General features: G+C 38.0%; 1 protein-coding gene across 1 annotated transcript in view; it reads left to right on the forward strand.

Moving 5' to 3' along the window:
• Window positions 1-2,679: 2,679 nt before the first annotated feature.
• Window positions 2,680-21,896, forward strand: part of LOC126973225 (insulin-degrading enzyme) — a 46,310-nt gene continuing 27,093 nt past the window's right edge. The window contains exons 1-14 of the mRNA XM_050820413.1: window positions 2,680-2,869; window positions 3,918-4,115; window positions 4,902-4,990; window positions 7,288-7,373; window positions 8,568-8,689; window positions 9,809-9,978; window positions 12,582-12,704; window positions 13,986-14,188; window positions 14,578-14,663; window positions 15,872-15,986; window positions 16,331-16,468; window positions 18,590-18,711; window positions 20,096-20,180; window positions 21,505-21,636. Of these exons, the coding sequence (XP_050676370.1) occupies window positions 3,946-4,115; window positions 4,902-4,990; window positions 7,288-7,373; window positions 8,568-8,689; window positions 9,809-9,978; window positions 12,582-12,704; window positions 13,986-14,188; window positions 14,578-14,663; window positions 15,872-15,986; window positions 16,331-16,468; window positions 18,590-18,711; window positions 20,096-20,180; window positions 21,505-21,636 (1,641 nt within the window). The 5' untranslated portion in view covers window positions 2,680-2,869; window positions 3,918-3,945. The remainder of the gene's footprint in view (window positions 2,870-3,917; window positions 4,116-4,901; window positions 4,991-7,287; window positions 7,374-8,567; window positions 8,690-9,808; window positions 9,979-12,581; window positions 12,705-13,985; window positions 14,189-14,577; window positions 14,664-15,871; window positions 15,987-16,330; window positions 16,469-18,589; window positions 18,712-20,095; window positions 20,181-21,504; window positions 21,637-21,896) is intronic.

The raw sequence follows: 21,896 nt of genomic DNA on the forward strand, positions 1-21,896 counted from the left end.
TTGATGAAAACGAGTATCAATCGAGTTCATAATATTTTTAAATATAGGATGTTTTCTATTCTACTTGTTTCTTTTTTTTTATATTTTTATAATATTTTTAGTTAAAAATTATAATTATCTTACCATTTGTATTTATACACTCATTGGAAACCTGTCCGTAACCACATAAATTGTGATTATTTTTGTACTTGCGTGTTAAAGCCCTATATTTTGATACTCATTTATATGATTCTCGAAAGTATAGGAAGAAATTTTTTAAAATTTTTGTCTTTTATGGCGCCTTGAAACTTAATTTTGATTATATTTATAAAATTATGTATCCTTGGGTGGCTTTGTGTTTTGCCCTCAAAACGAAACTAATGAGATATGGTTGATTGAAATTGGTCAAGTCATTGAGGAATTATGAGTGGCTTTTAGTAGCTATCTTCAATAAACAGTTTAAATTAAACACGTCATTATTACTTTTCCCATCACTTAGCAAAAATTTGCCCTATTTCAGTGAATAGGTTCCCATATTTTGCTTTACTTATAATTCCTAAACTAGCTAGCAGATCCCGGGACTACGGTATTTTAGGGTTCATCATTCACTGTCTTTATTAATAAGACCAACATTCTCATTTATCTTTGATTTCGGGCTAGAAAATGGATTTTAATCGGTTAAAGGAGGTGGGAAATGGACCGCGTTTTGCCCCAGCGTCTGGTCATGGTGCAGGCCGATAACATCTCGTGCCACAGAAACGGAAAGTATGCAAAAATTTATGCCGCAGCGAACGTGTTAACTGGTTATTAAGGATTAATATAAAATAGCTCCCTCAACATTTACACTTCGAATTGATAAACACATTCCGATTTGAACCAGTGATAACCGTTAAAATAAAAACTGTTTTTCTTAGTTTTGTCTGCAGCATATAACTTAATAAGTATGGGATATATATTTAATATATATGGGAATGAAGCGACCACTGTCATGCTATTTAAATTACTATAAAAGAAGCCCGCTGAGTTTCTTGCGCCAGTTCATCTCAGATCTGTGGCAAAAATTTCTGAATAGGTGACTTGCAAGGTTTTTGACTTGCAATACTTGATATCTTAACCTATTTGGGATAAAAATATTTGAATTTCATAACTGCTGGGGATGCAATAAACAGGGTGGTATTATCAAACGATCTCCGATTCAGAATGTTAAATTAAAAAATAATATAGCAAGAAATAAATCAACAAAACTGATTGATTATCGTATTTTTTTTTGTATGTGGGGAAAGAATTTTTCTCCTCCGATAGCTCGGGAAATTCTGCCTTAAATATTGGGAATTGCGAAAACTTAATATTGGCCTCAATTGCTTCTGAGTCTGACAGTTGTTCTGCTTATTTGCACAGTATTAAATTCTTTGAAGTGCATAGTCTCGGACAAATTATAATTGTAAAAATTGGTCCGAGTGCTTCTGCCTTTTAGAATATTAACAAATATGTGCATGTACAGTATAGTTCAATACTCAACATCGCAGAGTACTTTAAAGGCCGGAAAGCATTAGCGCGGTGCTGCGTAGCACTACACTGCACGGCACTAAGCGTTAAAATATTATTTCAACCATTTCGTATGGAGCATGTCGCACCAGAGCGGTGCTGCACTGCGCGTCGAGCAGAGTTGCCTCCGAGAGAATATTTTGACGCGCAGCGACGCGACGCGCACTGCAGCGTTGCTCAGTGCGACACAGCAAGCGGCGCGTCGCGTCAGTATGCATACTGTTAATTGTTAATTTTACAATATTTTGTCTTATAATCTAATTAATTTTAGTATCTAAATAAAAATAATTTGATTATTAATTTAGTTAAATGTAATAAATAAATTATTTGAAGTGCATAATCTCGGACAAATTATAATTGTAAAAATTGGTCCAAGTGCTTCTGCCTTTTAGAATATTAACAAATATGTGCATGTACAGTATAGTTCAATACTCAACATCGCAGAGTACTTAATTAAGTATTTTAGTATGAAATTAGTATGCATACTGTTAATAGTTAATTTAACAATATTATGTCTTATAATTTAATTAATTTTAGTAACTAAATAAAAATAATTTAATTATTAATTTAGTTAAATGTAATAAATTAATAATTTGATTTATATTGGATGCATACCCTTACAAACTAATTTATTTTGTATATTACAGCCATTGTCAAATACTCTATTGATTGAAAAGAGTGGCCGTTGTGTTTCTTGTATGTTCTTTTCAAGAGCTTTAATTTTTCCGAAATATTATGGTAGAATCAGTAATTTAAAAGAAATATTTATTGTGACGATTCAAAAGCGCATAGTTTAAGCCTAATTGAATAAATTTTATTTGATTTTGATATCTTATTTTTTTTCTCTTCCATTAATAGGTTCTTTTCTGCACACAATAAAGAAATAATGACCAGATCCTCGTCACTATCGCTCATCTTGTGATGTTGCTCGCACGTGAACAGCTATAGAAATGACGCGAGCTGCCGCTTACTGCAGTTGTTGTGCGGTAGGTACCGTCTAGCGACGTGAAGCGACGCGCGGCGCTGCGCCGCTGTAATGCGTTCCGGCCTTTAGTGTTGCCCTCTATTCCCTCCATTACAAATAAAAAATTATCAGGCCATAAAATCTTCTGAAAAAAAATACAATTTACAACTGGATGAACTGTCAATTGTCAATTGGATTTATGTTGTGTTTTGCACTTAGCAGTACATTACACGATAAATCTCACAATAAAATTTAATATTCGTCACTGAAAAGTTATTGTTTTAAACTGAATAATTGTTAAGTCAAGCTGGCATCTAAACGGCTGTTACTAATTGGTTTCCACAGCTATTCTCCGTCAACACTACGAGCAAGTTACAATAGGTTAATAACATAATGTTTTGACTCTTATTATTCTTAGGAAAATCAATTTTATTCTCGAATTTCCAGGACAATGTTGTTTATTAATGTATTTTGTTGATTACCGATAAGTGATGACATAAGCATTAGAATATGGTCAGTGATAATATGTTCTAACAACGTTGGATACCCAAAATTATTCATGGAGACAAATTTTCAATTGTTCATCAATATTCCTTTATGTAATCATTGTAATTTTTTCTTCAGAGTAAATAAAGACCTAATAACATATACATATAATATATTGTGAAGGTGAAAAAGATTATGAATAATAATATTATTTGGAGAATTAAACAGTAGATTAAATTAATTGAAACTAATTCCGAGAATTAGTTAAATTTATTACTTAATTACAAAAACCCAATTTAATCATGACTAGATAGTCACATACATATAAGAGTTGTAACTTATTCCATCCTTTTAATCAATTTAAACTTGAACTTAAAAACTTGTTGTCAGGTGAATCTGGTCTCTATGTAACATAGAACTTGCAAAGGATAACCAACTACACATTAAAAAAAGCAAATCTTACTTTTAGTATCTTGGTTAAGTTTAGTTTCTTGGTTTCTAAGCATATTTAATTCATAAAGTTATAACAGAAATGATGCAATCTCTATAAAGAATTTATGTCAAATTTTAAATTTATTTTACATCCGTAATCTTAAAGCGGGCTATGGTGATAAATCCAATGTGTTCCATAGTTTAAAAGATATCCATTGTAGGTAATAGGTCTTCCCAATGTTCGTCAAAATGACAAACCTTGCACCTGCTGCATCCAGCAGATTTACCAGCAGTTCCACTCAGTTACAGGCCTGTTACACTGCATCTCATGATACTTGTCATATCCTAAAGAAACCACAAACTCCATTAAGCATCCATTCTACAAGCTTTGCAACCTGCTGTTTTCCAATTTATTAAAATTCTTTCGTTCAAACCCTCAAATACTGTTATATTTCCCTACTGTTGTTTAGATGATCTTTGAAACGACTGCCTCAATACAATTCCTTTTCAGTCTAGCACTCTGCCGGCGAAAATCTACAATGACAGTTGGTGAATGTGCGCGAACACCGGAGGGTGGTGGACCAGCTGTAGCTCCAAAAGCATCCAGCAACTTAGGAGGATCATCAGCACAGACTGTGAGCACTGGTGATGGTGTTATCAAGCGATATACTGATATTGTTAAGAGTCAGGAAGATAAGCGAGAATATAGGTAAGACTTTATTTAATGAGAGTTATCAAGTTGTTGCTCACTTGATGGTAGGTGATCACCTCAACCTATGACTTGAACTTACTATCATTCCATGAGGCGAAGGCGAGCATGCTGAGGGCAATTGCCCAGAGGGGTTCATGTAACTGGATGTCACAAACAATTTTATTTATTTAATTATTTACACAAACACTTCTTTAAAAGCTACTTCAACAAATATTCACTGTCAGGCAGCATTGTTTTGCTTTAGATGCAGACTTGACGGTTTGACATCAAAAGAATATTGATTTAAAATTAGGATTACATACCTATTTATAGTATAGAAAAAACTTTATACTATGTAAGGTACAGATTTAGGTAAAGAAGTCAACCCTAACATCATTAGAAGAGGTAAGTAAGATCATGCGATACAAAGAGAGGTAATTTCAAGGTGAATAAAAACGAATGTTAGTAGCGCTGTGCAATCTGAATTACACCTTATTGTATGATAGCAAGAGTCCCTTTTTCTTTAATTGATTCTGCAGAGTGAGACTTCCGTATTTGTGCTATTATAATATATTCTTTGCTTTTGTCTTAAAGTGATATGCGTTATTGCAGTGCCGCCCAGATTTTGGGTTTAACAATAATCCTGCAAGTTTTCTCTACAAACAGATAAGTAATCACAATATTCCATGCAAAATACCAACAACAATTTTTATTTAAACTGGACTTGGTCTATTTAACTTTGATTTTATTATGCGTCAATTTTTTACAATAATTGATTTTTAACTTGTTGTTTCTGGTTTCCAGGGGCTTGGAACTGGCTAACAGACTGAAGGTGTTGTTGGTTAGTGATCCGAGCACTGACAAGTCTGCGGCTGCTTTGGATGTCAATATAGGTAAGCAAGAGTGCTGCGGTCTGATGTGCCTTGTTTTGGTCAAGAAAGATCCTAGATTGAGTGCTACTCTGGATGCAAAGTTTGGTTCTACCACCTTAAGGATGTCACAACATCTGGTTCTCGTGTTCAGCGCCTGCCACCTTCCTGTATGGCGTAAAGCTGTCGTTTTTCAACTGTGCATATACCACAGTTGAACATCAAATCAGTTAAGCCGTTTCTAAAATTAGTATGCACAAACTGATAGACCAATAATAAAAACAATAATGCTTAGATTAAGGTTTGGTCTCCGCTGCGCTCCAACTAGATAGATACTGCACTAAATAAGAACAATAGATTTTTATTACGGCAACTATTAGATGCTTGGCATAGCATGGCATCTTTCATATTTTACATTGAAACTAGCTAGATTGCCATATAAAGTAGTAAAAAAAATCAATAATTAATATTTTTAGGGTATAAAAATAGATGACGACCGATTCGCAGACCTACCAAATATATCGTACATAAAATTTATGGTAATACAATAATCATTATATTCGATTGCCATATTGCAAATCTATTGCGTGTCTGTGGATGGATTAGAATAATATTAAAATCGCGATACAAAAGTAACTGTTGATCGTAGATGGGTGAAAATTTGAAGTTGTATGTATTTTTTAATGCTGACTCATAATCAAACAAATTAAAAAAAAATGTCAAAAAAATTAAAAAAAAAAAATTCGTGTGGACTACCCTTAACATTTAGGGGGATGAAAAATAGATGTCCGATTCGCAGACCTACCCAATTTCATGAGAATCGTCAAGCCGTTTCGGAGGAGTTCGGTCCCGCACACCGTGACACGAGAATTTTATATATTAGATTAATAAAATACGAAATACTGATGATATGCGATCCTAGTGTCTTTCTTATTTCTTGTAGTATTAATTTTCATTATTATTATTAACCCGTCATTTTAGTTTTCATTATTAGCATAGTTTAACAGAACATTACCACACGTCAACGTCACACATTGTTCGAGACTGGATCAAGTACGCCCACTTGGGTGTTGTATTAGTTGCCGCATTTTGCGACTACGCCTGCGCCTAGTTGGAGCACAGCGGATACTAATCCTTAATCTAAGTAATTGTATATATATATATATATTACTAGAAGTGACATTCACACCTTCAACACAAGACACAGACATAAATTGTGAACTGATTATTATCGTCTGCAAAATGTAGGTACATTCTTCTTTTGCGTGAATGGACCCATTTATAATAAAATGCCAATTTGCCTGCAGGAATTACCCTAAATATATTTATTATTTAAATAGCTTATCATGAAAACTTTAATTAAAAAGGCTTATTACACTGTAAATGATTACATGAATGACAAAAACGCGTGGTTTCTTAGCGAAAAACAAATAGCAATACATACAGATTCGCGATTACATAATAAGTAATTAAGGTTAGATTTCAATTTGTTTTATTTGCACCCAAGTGCTGAATAAAAATCATTGTTTTATTGTTTATAAGCATAAGTTTATATTTTTATAGGTTCAAAATTAATTAGTGTATTTGTCAACAATAACGGGAATTTATGTCTATTCTTCTTCGGCGTTACACTCTTGTCAGAGTGGTCGTGGTCGTCACGTCGAGGTTAGTGGCCTGTTTCACAATGCGACGCCACTCGTCGCGAACTCCCGCTCTTCTCGTGTATTCATGCAGAGTACAGTCGACAGCTTGCCTCACTTGGTCCGTCCACCTCATCGGGGACCTGCCTCGTGGTCTAGTGCCCTCGACTTTACCCTGCACTATTAAGCGTTCTATAGAGTCGCTTCCACGTCGCGATACATGCCCGAAGAAAGTGAGAATGTGAGCTTGTACGGTAGTGGACAGTCTCTGTTTGATGCCAAGCTCCCGAAGAATGGACTCATTGGTTCGGAATTCCGTCCACGATATACCAAGCATTCTTCTCCAGCACCACATCTCAAGAGCATTGATCTTTTTCTTCTCACTTTCTCGTAGGGTCCATGTCTCAACAGCGTAGAGGAATATGGGGAATATTCATAATTATGTCTATATCCTTGCCAATTTACTAGATATATTGACGTTGCTAGTATATCACAATGTTACTACAACAATTATTGTGTCCTCTATGTCATATAAGTGGCAAATGGAAATAAATATCTTCATACCCCTTAGGAGTAGGAGTTCTTGAGTTTTGAAAGTATGAACATAAATCAAATATTTCTGTATATGAATTTTTTTTCTGTATATGATATAAACCAGTTACTCTAGATATATTATTTCAGGTTATCTCAGTGATCCCGATGAGTTGCCAGGACTTGCACACTTCTGTGAACACATGCTTTTTCTTGGGACTAAAAAGTATCCACAGGTAATGTTAAAGGTTTTATTAAAACTAGCTGGACGGCTTTGAGTATATTATGGTTCATCTGACTTTGTAGTGTTAAGGTCGGACCACATTAGAGCGGAGGTGCGCGGCGCGTCGCTTCACGTCGCTCGACTGTACCTATCATATTACAACTGCAGTTAGCGGCAGCTCGCGTCATTTCTATATCAGTACGCGATCGAGCAATGTTACAAGATAAGTGATAGTGACGAGGATTTGGTATTTATTTATTTGTTCTGTGCAGAGAAAAAATGAATTGCAGACATACAAAGGTCACGCTTTCAAGAAGGCGAATTTCAGTATTTTTGTTTCCTCGCCTTCTTAATGAGTGCACGATTTCACATTTACTTCAGAATATCGAAGACAACATTCTATAAACTTAACAATAAACAGTACGCATACTAAAGCGATTGTACAGTCCTGCACAGAGCCGCTGAAATGCGGTCCGGCCTTTATTCACTCTATAGGCATTGTGACACACGGTGTGTGTTTTACTGCACAGTTGTTTTGTATATTATGTTTATATTGAAGGCTCCCAATAAGAGTTCATTCTCACAAATGAAGAAACTTAAAAAAACAAAAACAATTGAACTGGAGACAGCTGGACTCGATCCGGGCTCTTTCAGTTTCGGGACCGCCCAATTTTCCACCATTTTTTTTAATTAACACAATTTACACAAATTATCTTGCCCCAATCTACTTATACATAGCCTGTACTATGGGTACAAGACAACGATATATTTAATACGACATACTTACTTAAACATACATAAATACATATAAACATCCATGACTCGGAAACATGACTCGGAGAGTTTCGTGCCCTGCTTCTTCTCTCTCAGGGCGCAATTGTTTCCGAAGCGGTAGTAGTATCTAGTAGTATAAGAAATGACATCAAAAAGAATTCTAAAGGAATCAATTTTGAGAAAATAAATGCCTTTTATGCCTTTTTATCATCCATATTCATAATATAAATGATTGCACCTACCGGGATTCGAACCTCTATCTTAGTAGTCTGGGTCACTAACCATTCGGCTATATGGGACGTCAACCTGACTTATATAACGTTGCATAATATTGTGGTGATGTTATATATACATACTAGAATTTCTCGTTTAAAGGTCGATAGATGCGTACATTTTTATTATTAGAAATATATAAATACTTATTAATTTACAGGAAAATGAATATAGCAAGTTTCTGTCAGAGCATGGGGGGTCTTCCAACGCCTCCACATCATCAGATCACACCACTTTCTACTTCGACGTGCTTCCGCAGCACCTGCCCAAAGCTCTGGACATGTGAGTCACTCTTAAATTACCTTCTTATACGCTTTAAACTTAAATAATTATATGTCTTGATAGAACAGGAGAACCAGTCATTGACATAGTCCATATTATTGCGAAACTGAAATGGCAGTGGGTGGGGCACCTAGTTCGACAGACAGATGGCCGTTAGGGCAGTAAAAGTCCTCGAATGGCGACCACATACCGGAGAGAGTAGGCCCCCCACAAGATGGACCGACGATTTGGTCAAGATCGCCGGAATACATTGGATGAGGGCAGCGCAGGACCGATCGTCGTGGAGATTTTTGAGAGAGGCCTTTGTCAAGCAGCCTCCTGCTGCTAGACAACCGATGAAAACAGGCCAGGTTTATTACTTTAGTGTTCAAACATGATAAGTTTCGTCTTACTATCACGATTTGTATGTCACTTTATGTTAGTGTGCGTGCATTGCTTACAATTCTGCTCATCCATTCTGTTTGATGAGCATCTGAAGTAACCCATGATTACGTATACCTATGATACAAGGAATCTTTCAACAAAAAGGCTGCACATGAGGCAGTAGGGCTAACTAAGTAGGGAAAACTTACGCATTCTAACTAGGACACTGAAGATTAAACAAACACCTCTCAATCCTAGGCCTTATATATTGCAGAGGGAGAGGACTCAGTTATAGTGCAGATGCAAACCACGTTACACATCCGATCTGAATGTGGTCCGTAACAACCGTCCGTTTAATACGTAAACGTATATACATCAGCTCACTGCAAAAGATATAGTTGGATTAATTAAATAAACAATCTTAGCAGAGAGCTACTAGCTTCATCTACAGGATTTACTTTACAGTTGATGACCTGCTCAACCCCAATATTTACATATTAGGAAATTGACTTGAGTTGTCGCTCTCTTGAAGCCACAACCTAAGATTTGAACAAGGCATCCAAGATTTTATGACGTTACGTCACTAGAACGGTTAGCTCAGTTGGCAGAGCACTCGCACGGAACGCGAGAGGTCGTGGGTTCGAGCCCCGCATCGTTCATAAAATTTTGTTTTCAAATTTTATTTGTGTATTTATCTCAGAAGTGAGGGTTATCACTTTAAAAACATAACAAATTCTTTAAGTAATTGTATTCCAGCTTCGCGCAGTTCTTCATAAGCCCGCTGTTCACGGAGTCGGCGACGGGCCGTGAGCTCAGCGCCGTCGACTCAGAGCACGACAAGAACCGATCAGCGGACACGTGGCGGCTGGAGCAGCTTAACAAGAATACAGCGGACCCTAACCACCCCTACCACAAGTTTCCTACAGGTTGGTTACATACAAACAGATGCAGCACAGCCAACACTGATTGATTGAAGAGTTGCCGTTGAGTTCTTCGTTCTTCTTCTCGCGTGCTCTACATTTTCCGAACGTATGGTAAATTTAGTAATTTAATTTAGTTCAGATTCAAAAGCGCTTATTTTAAGCCTAATTGAATAAAGATTTTTTTTTTATGCAATAGGAGGACAAACGAGCGTACGGGTTACCTGTTGTTAATTGATCACCACTGCCCACAATCTCTTGCAACACCAGAGGATTCACAGGAGCGTTGCCGGCCTTTAAGGAAGGTGTTCGCGCTTTTTTTGAAGGTACCCATGTCGTATCGTCCCGGAAACACCGCACAAGGAAGTTCATTCCACAGCTTTGTGGTACGTGGAAGAAAGCTCCTTGTAAACCGCACTGTGGAGGACCGCCACACATCCAGATGGCGGGGATGATATCCTAACTTGTGGCGTGTCGTGCGAAGGTGGTATTCGGCGGCAGGAATCAGGCTAAACAGCTCTTCGGAATACTCCCCGTGACAAATGCGGTAGAAGACACACAATGAAGCGACGTCTCTACGCAACGCCAAGTGATCCAGCCGTTCACAGAGCACAGGGTCCCCGACAATTCGAACTGCTCTGCGTTGCACGCGGTCAAATGGATCGAGCTGATACTGGGGTGCGCCAGACCAGAGATGACAGCAATACTCCATGTGTGGCCGGACCTGCGCTTTGTACAGCGCTAGAATGTGGGCCGGCTTGAAGTATTGCCGTGCCCTGTATTCTTTGAAGCCAGTTTGGCTTTGCCCTCCAGATGGCCACGAAAGATTATATGTGTAGATTATTATTATATTATATTATTATGTAGATTATTTGACTTTGACTTTGAAACAATAGTCATACCTTCCATTTAACTGTTGTGAGTGTTAATGGTAATGTCACGAACATAAATTCAAATAAATTATAGGTCATAATGACAGCTTAATAGCAAGATATTATTGTTACGAAGGCCACGTGCAATACAAGAAATATAACAGCAGTCTCCTTTAAATGTTCTAATAACCATTACATCATCCAAACGAGTGTTGTAATGTTGTACTGAATTTCATTACAACACCCCTATGTTTTTTTTTCGATCCCTTCATGCGCAAAGAGTTTTAACAGACAGCCACATTCTTATTGCTCGATGCCTACTCGTACGTTTACGCGCCTTCCACACTACCAGTTACGACGCGCCACGCGCCGTAACCGATACCTACGTCTCGGTGGAGCGTTAGGGTTGGTCCATACTAAAAGATTGACGACTGAGATAATTTAACTCGTGGCACTCAATGGTCTTGTCTTCCCAAGATTGCTTAGCCATCGTGTATTCTACCATCTACCAATCTTCTCAGGCCTGAGGCATTCATTTTGGAATGGGTGGTCGCTTTTTTTTACTTTTAATAAGTGATTTCACATCCTATTTTGAATAAAAATATTTGAATTTGTACATTGTAAGTATGCCTGCGTGCGTCGATTAAAGTGATGGAGATCCTTGCAAACAAACATACTGTTTAGATATGAAAGAGCGACATCACATGTCAATTTCCTTTTAGAAAATAATTGCGGCTGAGCAGCTAAGTAAGTCCTGTAGATGGAGCCACAACCTGAGAGTTGAACAACACATACAAGATTTACGATGATCCGTTACGCCAATCGAACGGTTGGTTTGGTTTATAAAAGCCGAGAGATAGATTTGGAATTGGGCAATTACAATAAGATAAAACAGTTATTTGGAATACTTCTCGTGATAACTGTGGTAGACGACACTGTTGAGGCTATAAACTGTATAAAATTATGATATTTCTACAAATACTTACGTATTTTGTAGTAAACACGCAATTATGACGGGCATATTATGACGCCGACCAAATAACTGCCAATTTGAAACACTGCTGTCGAAGTCACCATTCATTGTTTGGAATCATTCGAAGGCGTATTAAATAGTTTATAGTTTGGCACTCAATTCAAGCCAATTTACTCTTAAAAATGATAGAATTCGGCGCATTTTCGAGTGCTTTACTGTTAATTTGGGGAGCCTTCGGGTCTTTACGGTTTTTTGCGCAGGCTCTCCCGATAGCCACCGGTTTTTGAAAGGAGATGCCAAGCGTTCTAGTGGTTCACTGACTTGTGAGTTTCACAGACTACTACAATCAGTTCTCGACGTCTTACTTATCAAGCAGGCCTGTCTGACTCCCCGTGTAGATATCGAAATCGTAAGTACTTGCGGAGCCCTCGACACAGTCGCACGCGAAAGATTTCTTGTCATATTGATTTAAAATTATGATAACAAACCTATATAAATTATAGAAAAAACTAAGCAATTACAGCAACCTTATACTAGGTAGGTACAGTTTTAGGTAAAGAAGACAACCCTAATGTCGTCAGAAAGAGAGGCAATTTCTAGATAAATAAAAATGTAGGTTAATAGTGCTGTGCGATCTGAATTACACCTTATTGTATGACCGCAAGGGTCCTTATTTCTTTAATTGATTTTGCGGAGTGAGACTTCTGTACTTGTACTATTATATATTCTTTGCATTAAGTAATATTTTACTTCGACCTTCGCAGGTTCCCGAGAAACTCTAGAGACGGTGCCCAAAGCGAAGGGTATCGACGTGAGGAAGGCTCTACTCGAGTTCCATAATAAGTGGTACTCCGCTAACATCATGACAATGATCGTCGTTGGTAAAGGTAATGTAGCCTCTGTATGGTCTCATCATCATCATTATCATCATCACTGACTCGTGACTATATGGTCTATACAAGTAATAATTGTGGTGAATAATATTAAGGTATCACTTGTTGAGTGTGTTGCTGATATGCCTGGTGGGTACCACAGCTACGGCAATTCTGTTATCATCCCGGAGAGTTTATTAAAGAACCTAACACAATTTCACAAAAATAACTTATTAGCTTTACTACTCCTAACACTACTTATGGGTATTTTTTGTTAAAAAGGCATAAAAAGGCATTCATTTACTCAAAATTGATTACTTTAGAATTCTTATTGATGTCATTTCTAATATACTAGATACTACCACCGCTTTGGAAACAAATGGTGCTGTGAGAGAGAAGAAGCGGCGCAAGAAACTCTCTTTTTAATAAAATATACAATATTGTATTGTGTGTGTCTATTGTTCAAATTATGCAGTTCCCACGTTTCCTAGTAAACATATTATTTAAATAGATAAATTCTGATGGCACTGTAGTATATTTATTTTTTTAGATTTCGTAATGAGTCTCTACTTCCAATACCGTATATAGCGCGAACTGCTCTTCTCTGTAAAATGAGTATGCTATCAATATCAGCTGGGATATCCCAGAGTAGAATACTGTAACACATAATACAGTGGAAATACGCAAAATACACCAATCTAGCCGTTGTTACATCCGATATTTACCTTATTTTCCCAACGGCGCAAGAAGCTGTACTCAATTTAGAGGACAATTTCTTGAAAGGCAATTTTAAACCCAATGTCCATCCAATCCAACTCCTAAGAACGCTTTATCAGAAACTAAATCTAGGTCTACATTATTTAGATTTTAGATAGTCTATTTGTTCAGTAAACTCAGTAAACATTTGGTAGAGAGAATTTAATACATTTTATTTTCCTGCATTCAACAAAGGATTATTTGCGGAAAAACAATTAGAAATAACATTGAAAGCATTATTTGTTTGAATGATCTCTTTATAATTTCTATTTGTTTTAAATAATTGATTTAACATCGTCAAATAAAAATAAAAACCAGAAATAGGAGAGGACCCAGAATAGAACCTTGAGGCACTCCCATTTTTATTGAGGAATCTACAGAAGTGACACTGTCTATGGACACTATTTGCTTCCGAACGCACAAATAGGAAATTATCAGATCCAAAGATATTTTAGAATTAGATTTGGTTTACGACGTCAATAAAGTTATGTATAGGTATTTATTTGAAATTAAATCTCAAAAGATTTGTGGTATTTACAGAGTCCCTAGACGATTTAGAAAAACTCGTGGTGGATCTCTTCTCGTCTGTGGAGGACAAGTCAGTGTCGGCGCCGAGTTGGCCGGACCACCCGTTCCCGCCGGAGCGACGCCGCAAGCGTGCGTACTGCGTGCCGGTCAAAGATCTGCGGACGTTGTCTATAGACTTCCCTGTTCCGGATACCAGGAGATATTATAAGACCGGTGTAAGTTCAGGTTGTTGGGAATTGCCATTAATATTATACACTCGCCCTGTTCTTCCCCGGGGTATAAAAAGAACAGGGAAGTCCCAGGCCCAAGGGTGTTGTTAGAGTGCAGTGAAGCAGTAACGTGTAAACATTACTGTGTTTCGGTCTGAAGGGCGCCATGGCTCTTGATATTACTAAGCAAATGAGACTTAACATCTTATGTCTCAAGGTGACGAGCGCAATTGTAGTGCCGCTCAGAATTTTAGGGTTTTTCAAATTCAAATAATTGAGCTGTACTACATTGTAATGGGCAGGGTGTTTCAATTACCATCAACTGAACGTGCTGCTCGTCTCGTCCCTTATTTTCATAAAACAAAATAACTACTTAAAATAATAATGGTTTACAGCCAGGTCACTATCTGTCTCACCTGCTGGGTCACGAGGGAAAAGGAAGTCTGCTGTCCGCACTCAAGGAGAGGGGTTGGTGCAACAGGTGACTTTACTTTATATATCACCCTCGCCTGTATGTAGGTATAATAAATAATAACTATGGGCTCACACGAGTCTATTTTTACCGCACGGCAATAACCGATTGTCTAAATGACAATTCAATTACGCCGCAAGTGACTAAAATCGCAAGCCAAATGAAAATGCACTAGAAAGTATAAAAATAATTGCGTATTTTTAACCAATCCAATTAATCAATTTTATTATAGTTACGATTATTGTTAATTTGTAATCGGTGTCCTCCCGCCGCGACGCGCTCTCGCCTCTCGCCGCCTCACATCGCGCGTGCGACTCAAGCACATCTCACCTATAACTATGTATGTAGTTGTAGAAATAGTACAAACAACCTACCGTGGCTGACACCATAAACATAAAAACAACACACTGACGAATTGAGAACCTCCTAATTTTTTGAAGTCGGTTAAAAATGAACAAGTCGCGGTGTAAAATATGGGGTGGATTCGATTTTTTGTAAGCGAAGCGACGGGTGACTTGCCGCACGGCTTTAATATGACAATAATTGATTTTACATTAATAAAACCTACTTAGAGTACTCAGTAGCGAAAAAATTCAAAATTTAAATGAATGTCAAACATATGCTTGCATGTATGTTATGATATTAATCGCTTATAATAATAATAATAATCAAATAAAAACATAATAGTTTTTCACTGAAAACTCAAGGTTTATTTAAATTAAATACTTACGACTATAAAAATTAAAAACTTTATGTAAAAGGCATAACAGGCATTTATTTTCTCAAAATTGATTCTTTTAGAATTCTTTTTGATAGTTACTACTCCTTTACTCTTATGTTATTCAAACAGCCACGTTAACTATTATAAGTACATACTTTATTGAGTCTTTGTAAAAGTCTATACTCTATGGCCTAAAAAAAGGAATTGTTTATCGTATTATAATGTCGTCAAAAAAGCATAGTTAATTTGGTGACACAGACAACAACAGGGGTGTTCTTCAAGGAGTCAGACAAGGTATATAAAATATCCTTCGATCATGTATACTTTTAGATAGACTGTGACAGCTGTGAAAACGTCGAAAAAAATTGAGGTTGACGGTTAACCTCTATTTTGAGCAATGCACGCACACAAACACAAAGCGACATACAAATCGTGGGTGTAAGTTGTTAATCAGCAAGAAACTCTAATTAGACGTTGACTTTGATCAAACCTACAGCTTAGTGGGCGGCACTCGACTCGGCGCGCGTGGGTTCGGGTTCTTCGGAGTGCAAGTGGACCTTACGGAAGAGGGGGTGAACCATATCGATGATATAGTGACGCTGCTTTTTCAGGTGTGTATTGAAAAACTAAGTATATGGCCATGAAATTAAACAAAATAGTATGAAAATAATGGACGAGACGAGCAGGACGTTCATCTGATGGTAACTAATACGCCCTGCCCTTGACAATGCAGTGCCGCTCAGGATTCTTGAAATTACAAAAATTCTGAGCGGCACTACAATTACGCTCGTCACCGTGAGACACAAGATGTTAAGTAACACAGTTTTTGTTGTGAAAAATATTGTGAAAAAAATCAAACACACTCCCTGTTTTCATTATCCAATTTTATTTGAATGTGTGGTAAAGATTTTCTTCCGAACTAAATTCATTTTCATTTTATTTTATAATATTGCAGTACATAGCCATGCTGCGTGAAGTTGGTACTCAGAAGTGGGTTTGGGATGAGCAGCGCGAACTGATGGCTCTCGACTTCCGTTTCCGGGACACCATGGAGCCACGGACCCTCGCGTCGGGTTATGTGCACCAGCTCCAGGTGAGGCCTTCTCCAGCTTACTGTCACAGTCTTACTGGAGTTACTATCGGACAGCCTAGAACTAGATTGTGATTATTTTATAGCGATAGGAATGACTGTACAATATTGTATATTTTTATGGAAAAGAGCGCAAAGAAAGATTGCTGGGAGAGTTTCTTGCGCCGCTTCTTCTCTCTCAGAGCGCCATTTGTTTCCGAAGCGGTAGTAGTATCTAGTAGTTATTAGAAATGACATCAAAAAGAATTCTTAAGGAATTTCGCTGATGGTAATTGATACGCTCTGCCCATTACAATGCAGTGCCGCTCAAGAGTTTTGAAAAACCCAAAAATTCTGAGTGGCACTACAACTGCGCTCGACACCTTGAGACATATGATGTCTAGTCTCACTTGCCCAGTAATTTCACTAGCTACGGCGCCCTTCAGGCAGAAAGACAGTAATGCTTACACATTACTGATTCACGGCAGAAATAGGCGCCGTTGTGGTACCCATAATCTAGCCGGCATCCTGTGCAAAGGAGTCTCCCACTGGTAATAGTTGTACAAGAGATGAACTGTCTCCGTAAATGTGATGATCATGTTCAAAATAGTGTATCTTCTATCGCATTTAACACGGAGTGTGTTTCGAAGAGCTGTTTTAACTGATTCCTGCCGCCTTCGCACGACACGCTAAAATTAGGGTATCATCACCAACATCTGGATATGTGGCGTTCCTTTACAGTGCGGTTTTCAAGGAGTTTTCTTCCACGCACTACAAAGATCACCAAACACGAAGTGACCCGAACGCTCGTGACCCTCCTTTTCCATAAAAAAAAATCAGAATATATATGTTGGCGTTACTTCAGGGTTTCCTTGATCAAGGTCCATCATGAAGAAATACAACACTAAGAATTTCTCAGTTTATTGAAGTACAACTGCTAGGATAGATATGAACCGTCTTTACATCAAACAACCGCTTTTATAGCTTCCTACAATAGATGAAACAGAATACAACTTCTTTTAAAACACAAATAAAATTAGGTATTGTAAAATAATTCCTAAATACAGCTCAATAAATGTTTTAGTGAATTTATATAACTTCAAATTATTTATATAATAGTTTGTTCATTTAATTTTAACAAACATTACGAAGTAAGAAGATGGCGCTGCAAGCAAGTTTCGAAATACAATTACTAAAGACTTATTGCATAAAATAATAAAGTTTGATACAGAATAACGATATTAATTCTAATACAAATTAATTTGAACATTTACACATTCAATTAAGTATTTTAACAATAAATGAAACATCAAACATCTTCAAACAATTCAAACAGTCAAAACAGTGTCTATTAAATTTGTTAGACCTTAATAAATAACAGTTTTATGTTTTCAAATAGCTATTTGTATTTAAATCTTATATATTTCAGATATATCTATAATAATATATTCATTTTAAACAATTGACGGTAGGTGGAGATTTGCGCCCATATATACGTCACAAACTTCTCGGGTAAAATCACAATTTTTTTACTTACTTACATTTCACACATTCACATACACACTGACTCCCTTCTGAACTCACCTCAGAACACTCCCCCTTCTCTGAACCATGTCTTCCTTTTTGTCGGTTAACTTTTGTAAATAACTTTTACCACTATCATTTTTGTAACGTTGTATGTCATAAATACATGTAAAAGAGAGGTGTCTCCCAAAACAGGCGATGAGCTAACGAGAGACACCTGCCCCTAGTTTTTACTACTTGTTGTTAAAGAAATATAAATAAATATTATTTATTTAAATATTATTTTTCAAATTTTATTTGTGTATTAATCCTAGAAGTGAAGGTTATTACTTTAAAAACATAACATATTGTTTAGATTTACAAGAGCGACATCTCAAGTCAATTTCCTAATATGCAAATATTGGGGTTGAGCAGGTGATCAACTGTAAAGTAGATCCTGTAGATGAAGCCACAACCTAAGAGTTGAACAAAGCAAACAGAATTTTATAACGAGGCGGTACTCGAACGGTTGGCTCAGTTGGTTAGAGAACGCCGGAGGTCGTGGGTGCGAATCCCGCATCGTTCATAAAATTTTATTTGTGTATTAAATATAATTATTTTTACTCATTTTTGTGTCCACAGGAGTTCCCTATGCCGGATGTCCTCAGTGCGTACTATCTAATAACGGACTGGAAGCCGGAGCTCATTGATGAGATGCTGTCCCTCCTCGCAGCTGACAACGCACGCATCGCGATCGTTGCCAAGTAAATATTAATTTCTTAGATAATTAAAACATCTAGATATACTGTGACAACTGTAAAAATGTCGAAAAATTGCTGCGATTAAGTTTCGCCGGCAGTGCAAGCTTCATCAGATCAGTTCCTAGTTCCCTCTCATACAGTCCACTTATTCGCATGAAGTCCACTGTATTACTCAGCCGACAGTGGTCTCCACAGAACTGTTAACTTATATTTCTTTCTTTCTTCTATAGGTCTTACACTGGCGTACCGCGAGTGTATGACCTAGCTGTCATACACACTAAAGTAATAAACTTCGCCTGTTGTAATGTCTTGCTTATCAGCAAGAGGCTCCATCTAGATCTAACCCCCTTATTCATAAAAGTCTGCTAACTTAAAGCATTGCTAATTCTCACTCTGTCTTCTTCTATTGACCTAAGTCAGAATGAGAAAAAACACTCCTAAGCGGCTGTAAAGTTAGCGGACCATTATGAATAAGGGGGTAGACGTATAAATTATCTAAAATAATATTAAGTGTCGCCTCGGGAATACAAAATTATCGCAGTGCCATTAAAGTATTTTAGTATTAATTATTTCTTATTGCCCGTTACGGCTTATATTTGTCTATAGTACGTAATTAACGGGCGTTGCGTAGAGATGTGGGTTCTCTCTGCATCTTCATGCGGTACATTTATCACAGGGAGAGCTCAGAGGAGCTGTTCGGGTTGATTCCAGCGGCCGAATTCCACCACCGGACATTACGTGCAAAGTTCCACCCGCATCACGTTGACGTCTGGCATTCCACAAGCGCGCGTTTTGTAAGAATTTTCTGGCCTCGTACAGCCGCTTTGTGGAAGCAATTACCGGCTGCGGTTTTCCCGAACCGATACGACTTAGGGACCTTCAACAAAAGACCATACTCCCACCTTAAAGGCCGGCAACGAATCCCTTGACACCTGTTGTTGCGGATGTCCATGGGTGGTTGCTTCACCACTCCCCATCCCGTGAGCCACTTGCCCGTTTGCCCCCTCTCATATAAAAAAACATTAACTTAACATCTGTTGCTCTGCGATACTTGATTACCACACGGCTTTGCGGTGAGATCAGTTATCGATAGATAATTTATACGTCGACAATAGACCCTCTTGCTGTTAGACTACGCATGACAATAGGCTAGGTTTATAACTTTAGTGTGCGTGCGTTGGCTGTAATTAGAGATTTATTGTCCGCCGTTTTCCGAAGTTTTCACAGCTGTCGCAGTCTATTTAGACTAGTATAGATGATCTAAGGCATGTCCGAGTATATACGTTCTTTGAAAATTGAATAAACCACTAAAAATTATTGTTTTTTCTAAAGTTTGCCTGAAATAACTGACCATTTAATTACGTTTCCTTGTGATGTGGTATTCCAGATGTTTCTCGGAGAAGTGCACACAGACGGAACCCTGGTACGGAACGAAATACCTGCAAGAGGATATCGAGCCTGAGAAGATAGAGGTAATGAGCTTATGGCTTTCTACGGTATAATTAAAACCGAGTTTATTGACGCGATAACGTTCCGACTGTGCCAAGCGTGCAAGAGAATGCACGGGAGAGAAAGGCACGCGCGACCTAAGGCGGCTTCAGACTAATCTTGTTCTTTGATTATTAAAAAAAGTAGTATCGGTCGAAGTAGACAAGACAAAGATCATGTCAAATGTCCATATCGCACCTACTCCCATAACAGTTGGGAACTGTACTCTCGAAATTGTTGACGAGTACGTTTACCTTGCACAAATTATTCAGTTGGGCAGGTCCAATTCCGCGAAAGAGGTCACTCGTCAAATCCAACTCGGATGGGCAGCGTTCGGGAAGCTCCGTAAAATCATCTCGTCCTAAGGACCACAGTGTCTGAAGACGAAGGTTTTCAACCAGTGTGTGTTGCCAGTGATGACTTACGGTACGCAGATGTGGTCGCTAACGATGGGCTTATGAGGAAGCTCATTGTCGCTCAGACGGCAATGGAGAGGTGTATGCTCGGAGTTCCCCTGCGAGATCGAGTCAGAAATGAGGAGATCCGCAAGATAACCAAAGTTACCGACATAGTCCAAATGATTGCGAAACTGAAGTGGCAGTGGGCAAGGCACATAGTTCGACGGAAAGATGGCCGTTGGGGCAGAAAAGTCCTCGAATGGCGATCACGTACCGGAAGACGCAGTGTCGGTTGGCCCCCCACAAGATGGACCGACGATCTGGTCAAGATCGCTGGAATACGTTGGATGAGGGCAGCGCAGGACCGATCTTCATGGCGATCTTTGGGGGAGGCCATTGTCCAGCAGTGCACGTCTTCCGGCTGATGATGATGAGTATCGGTCGGCGAGTGCAGTAATAATAGGTTATGTTACAATTCAGAAAAAATTGTTATTATGACTCATATAACGATCATATAAAAATATGTTTTCTTCTATCCATCACGTAAAATTATGGTCCGTAAACCGACTTTACCTCTGTAAAGTTCTCTAACCAATTTTTTTTATAAAATAGAAGGACACAGCATCGATTGTTGCTTTATTTTTTTGTCTCATAAAAAAGCTAAAGTCGATTTAGGTTCCGCACTCCGTTGAAATAACAATAACAAAATTGCTTTTACGCTTAGATCATTTATAGGTCTAGATAGACTGTGACAGCTGTGAAAACTTCGATAAATTGAGGTTGACTGTTAACCTCTATGCATGCACACTAAAATATAGTCACATACGAATCGAGGGAGTAAGACGTAGCTTGTCACGCACACTAAAATAATAAACCTGGCCAGTGACAACTGAAATATGATTGGTTTCAGAACTGGAAGTCAGTGCGGTCAATCCCTGAGTTCCACCTTCCCTCCCGCAACGAGTTCATCCCCTCGGCGGAGGGACTGCGGCTGGCGAGCCCTGAGTCCACCACCGAGGCTGTGGCGCCCATCATCGTGAAGGTAATGGACGAGTTGTGATCTTGAAAACCAAGGCAAGTGATTGCTGGTCCGTGGGTCATGTTCGTGATGATGTCTGGTCGATTCTGTCATCAACATTTTTTTAGTTTTACACAGACAGACCTTGTTCTGTACACACTTGTTAAATTTGAGAAATCGGTCCAGACGTTAGGAGGAGATCACTAAAATACGCAGGAGAATTATATGTCGACTGTATTGAGAATCAAAATCAACCTCAATTTCACGGTAACACTAAAAAAATC

This window comes from Leptidea sinapis, chromosome 29 (genome assembly GCF_905404315.1).
Source record: "Leptidea sinapis chromosome 29, ilLepSina1.1, whole genome shotgun sequence".
Taxonomy (NCBI): domain Eukaryota; kingdom Metazoa; phylum Arthropoda; class Insecta; order Lepidoptera; family Pieridae; genus Leptidea; species Leptidea sinapis.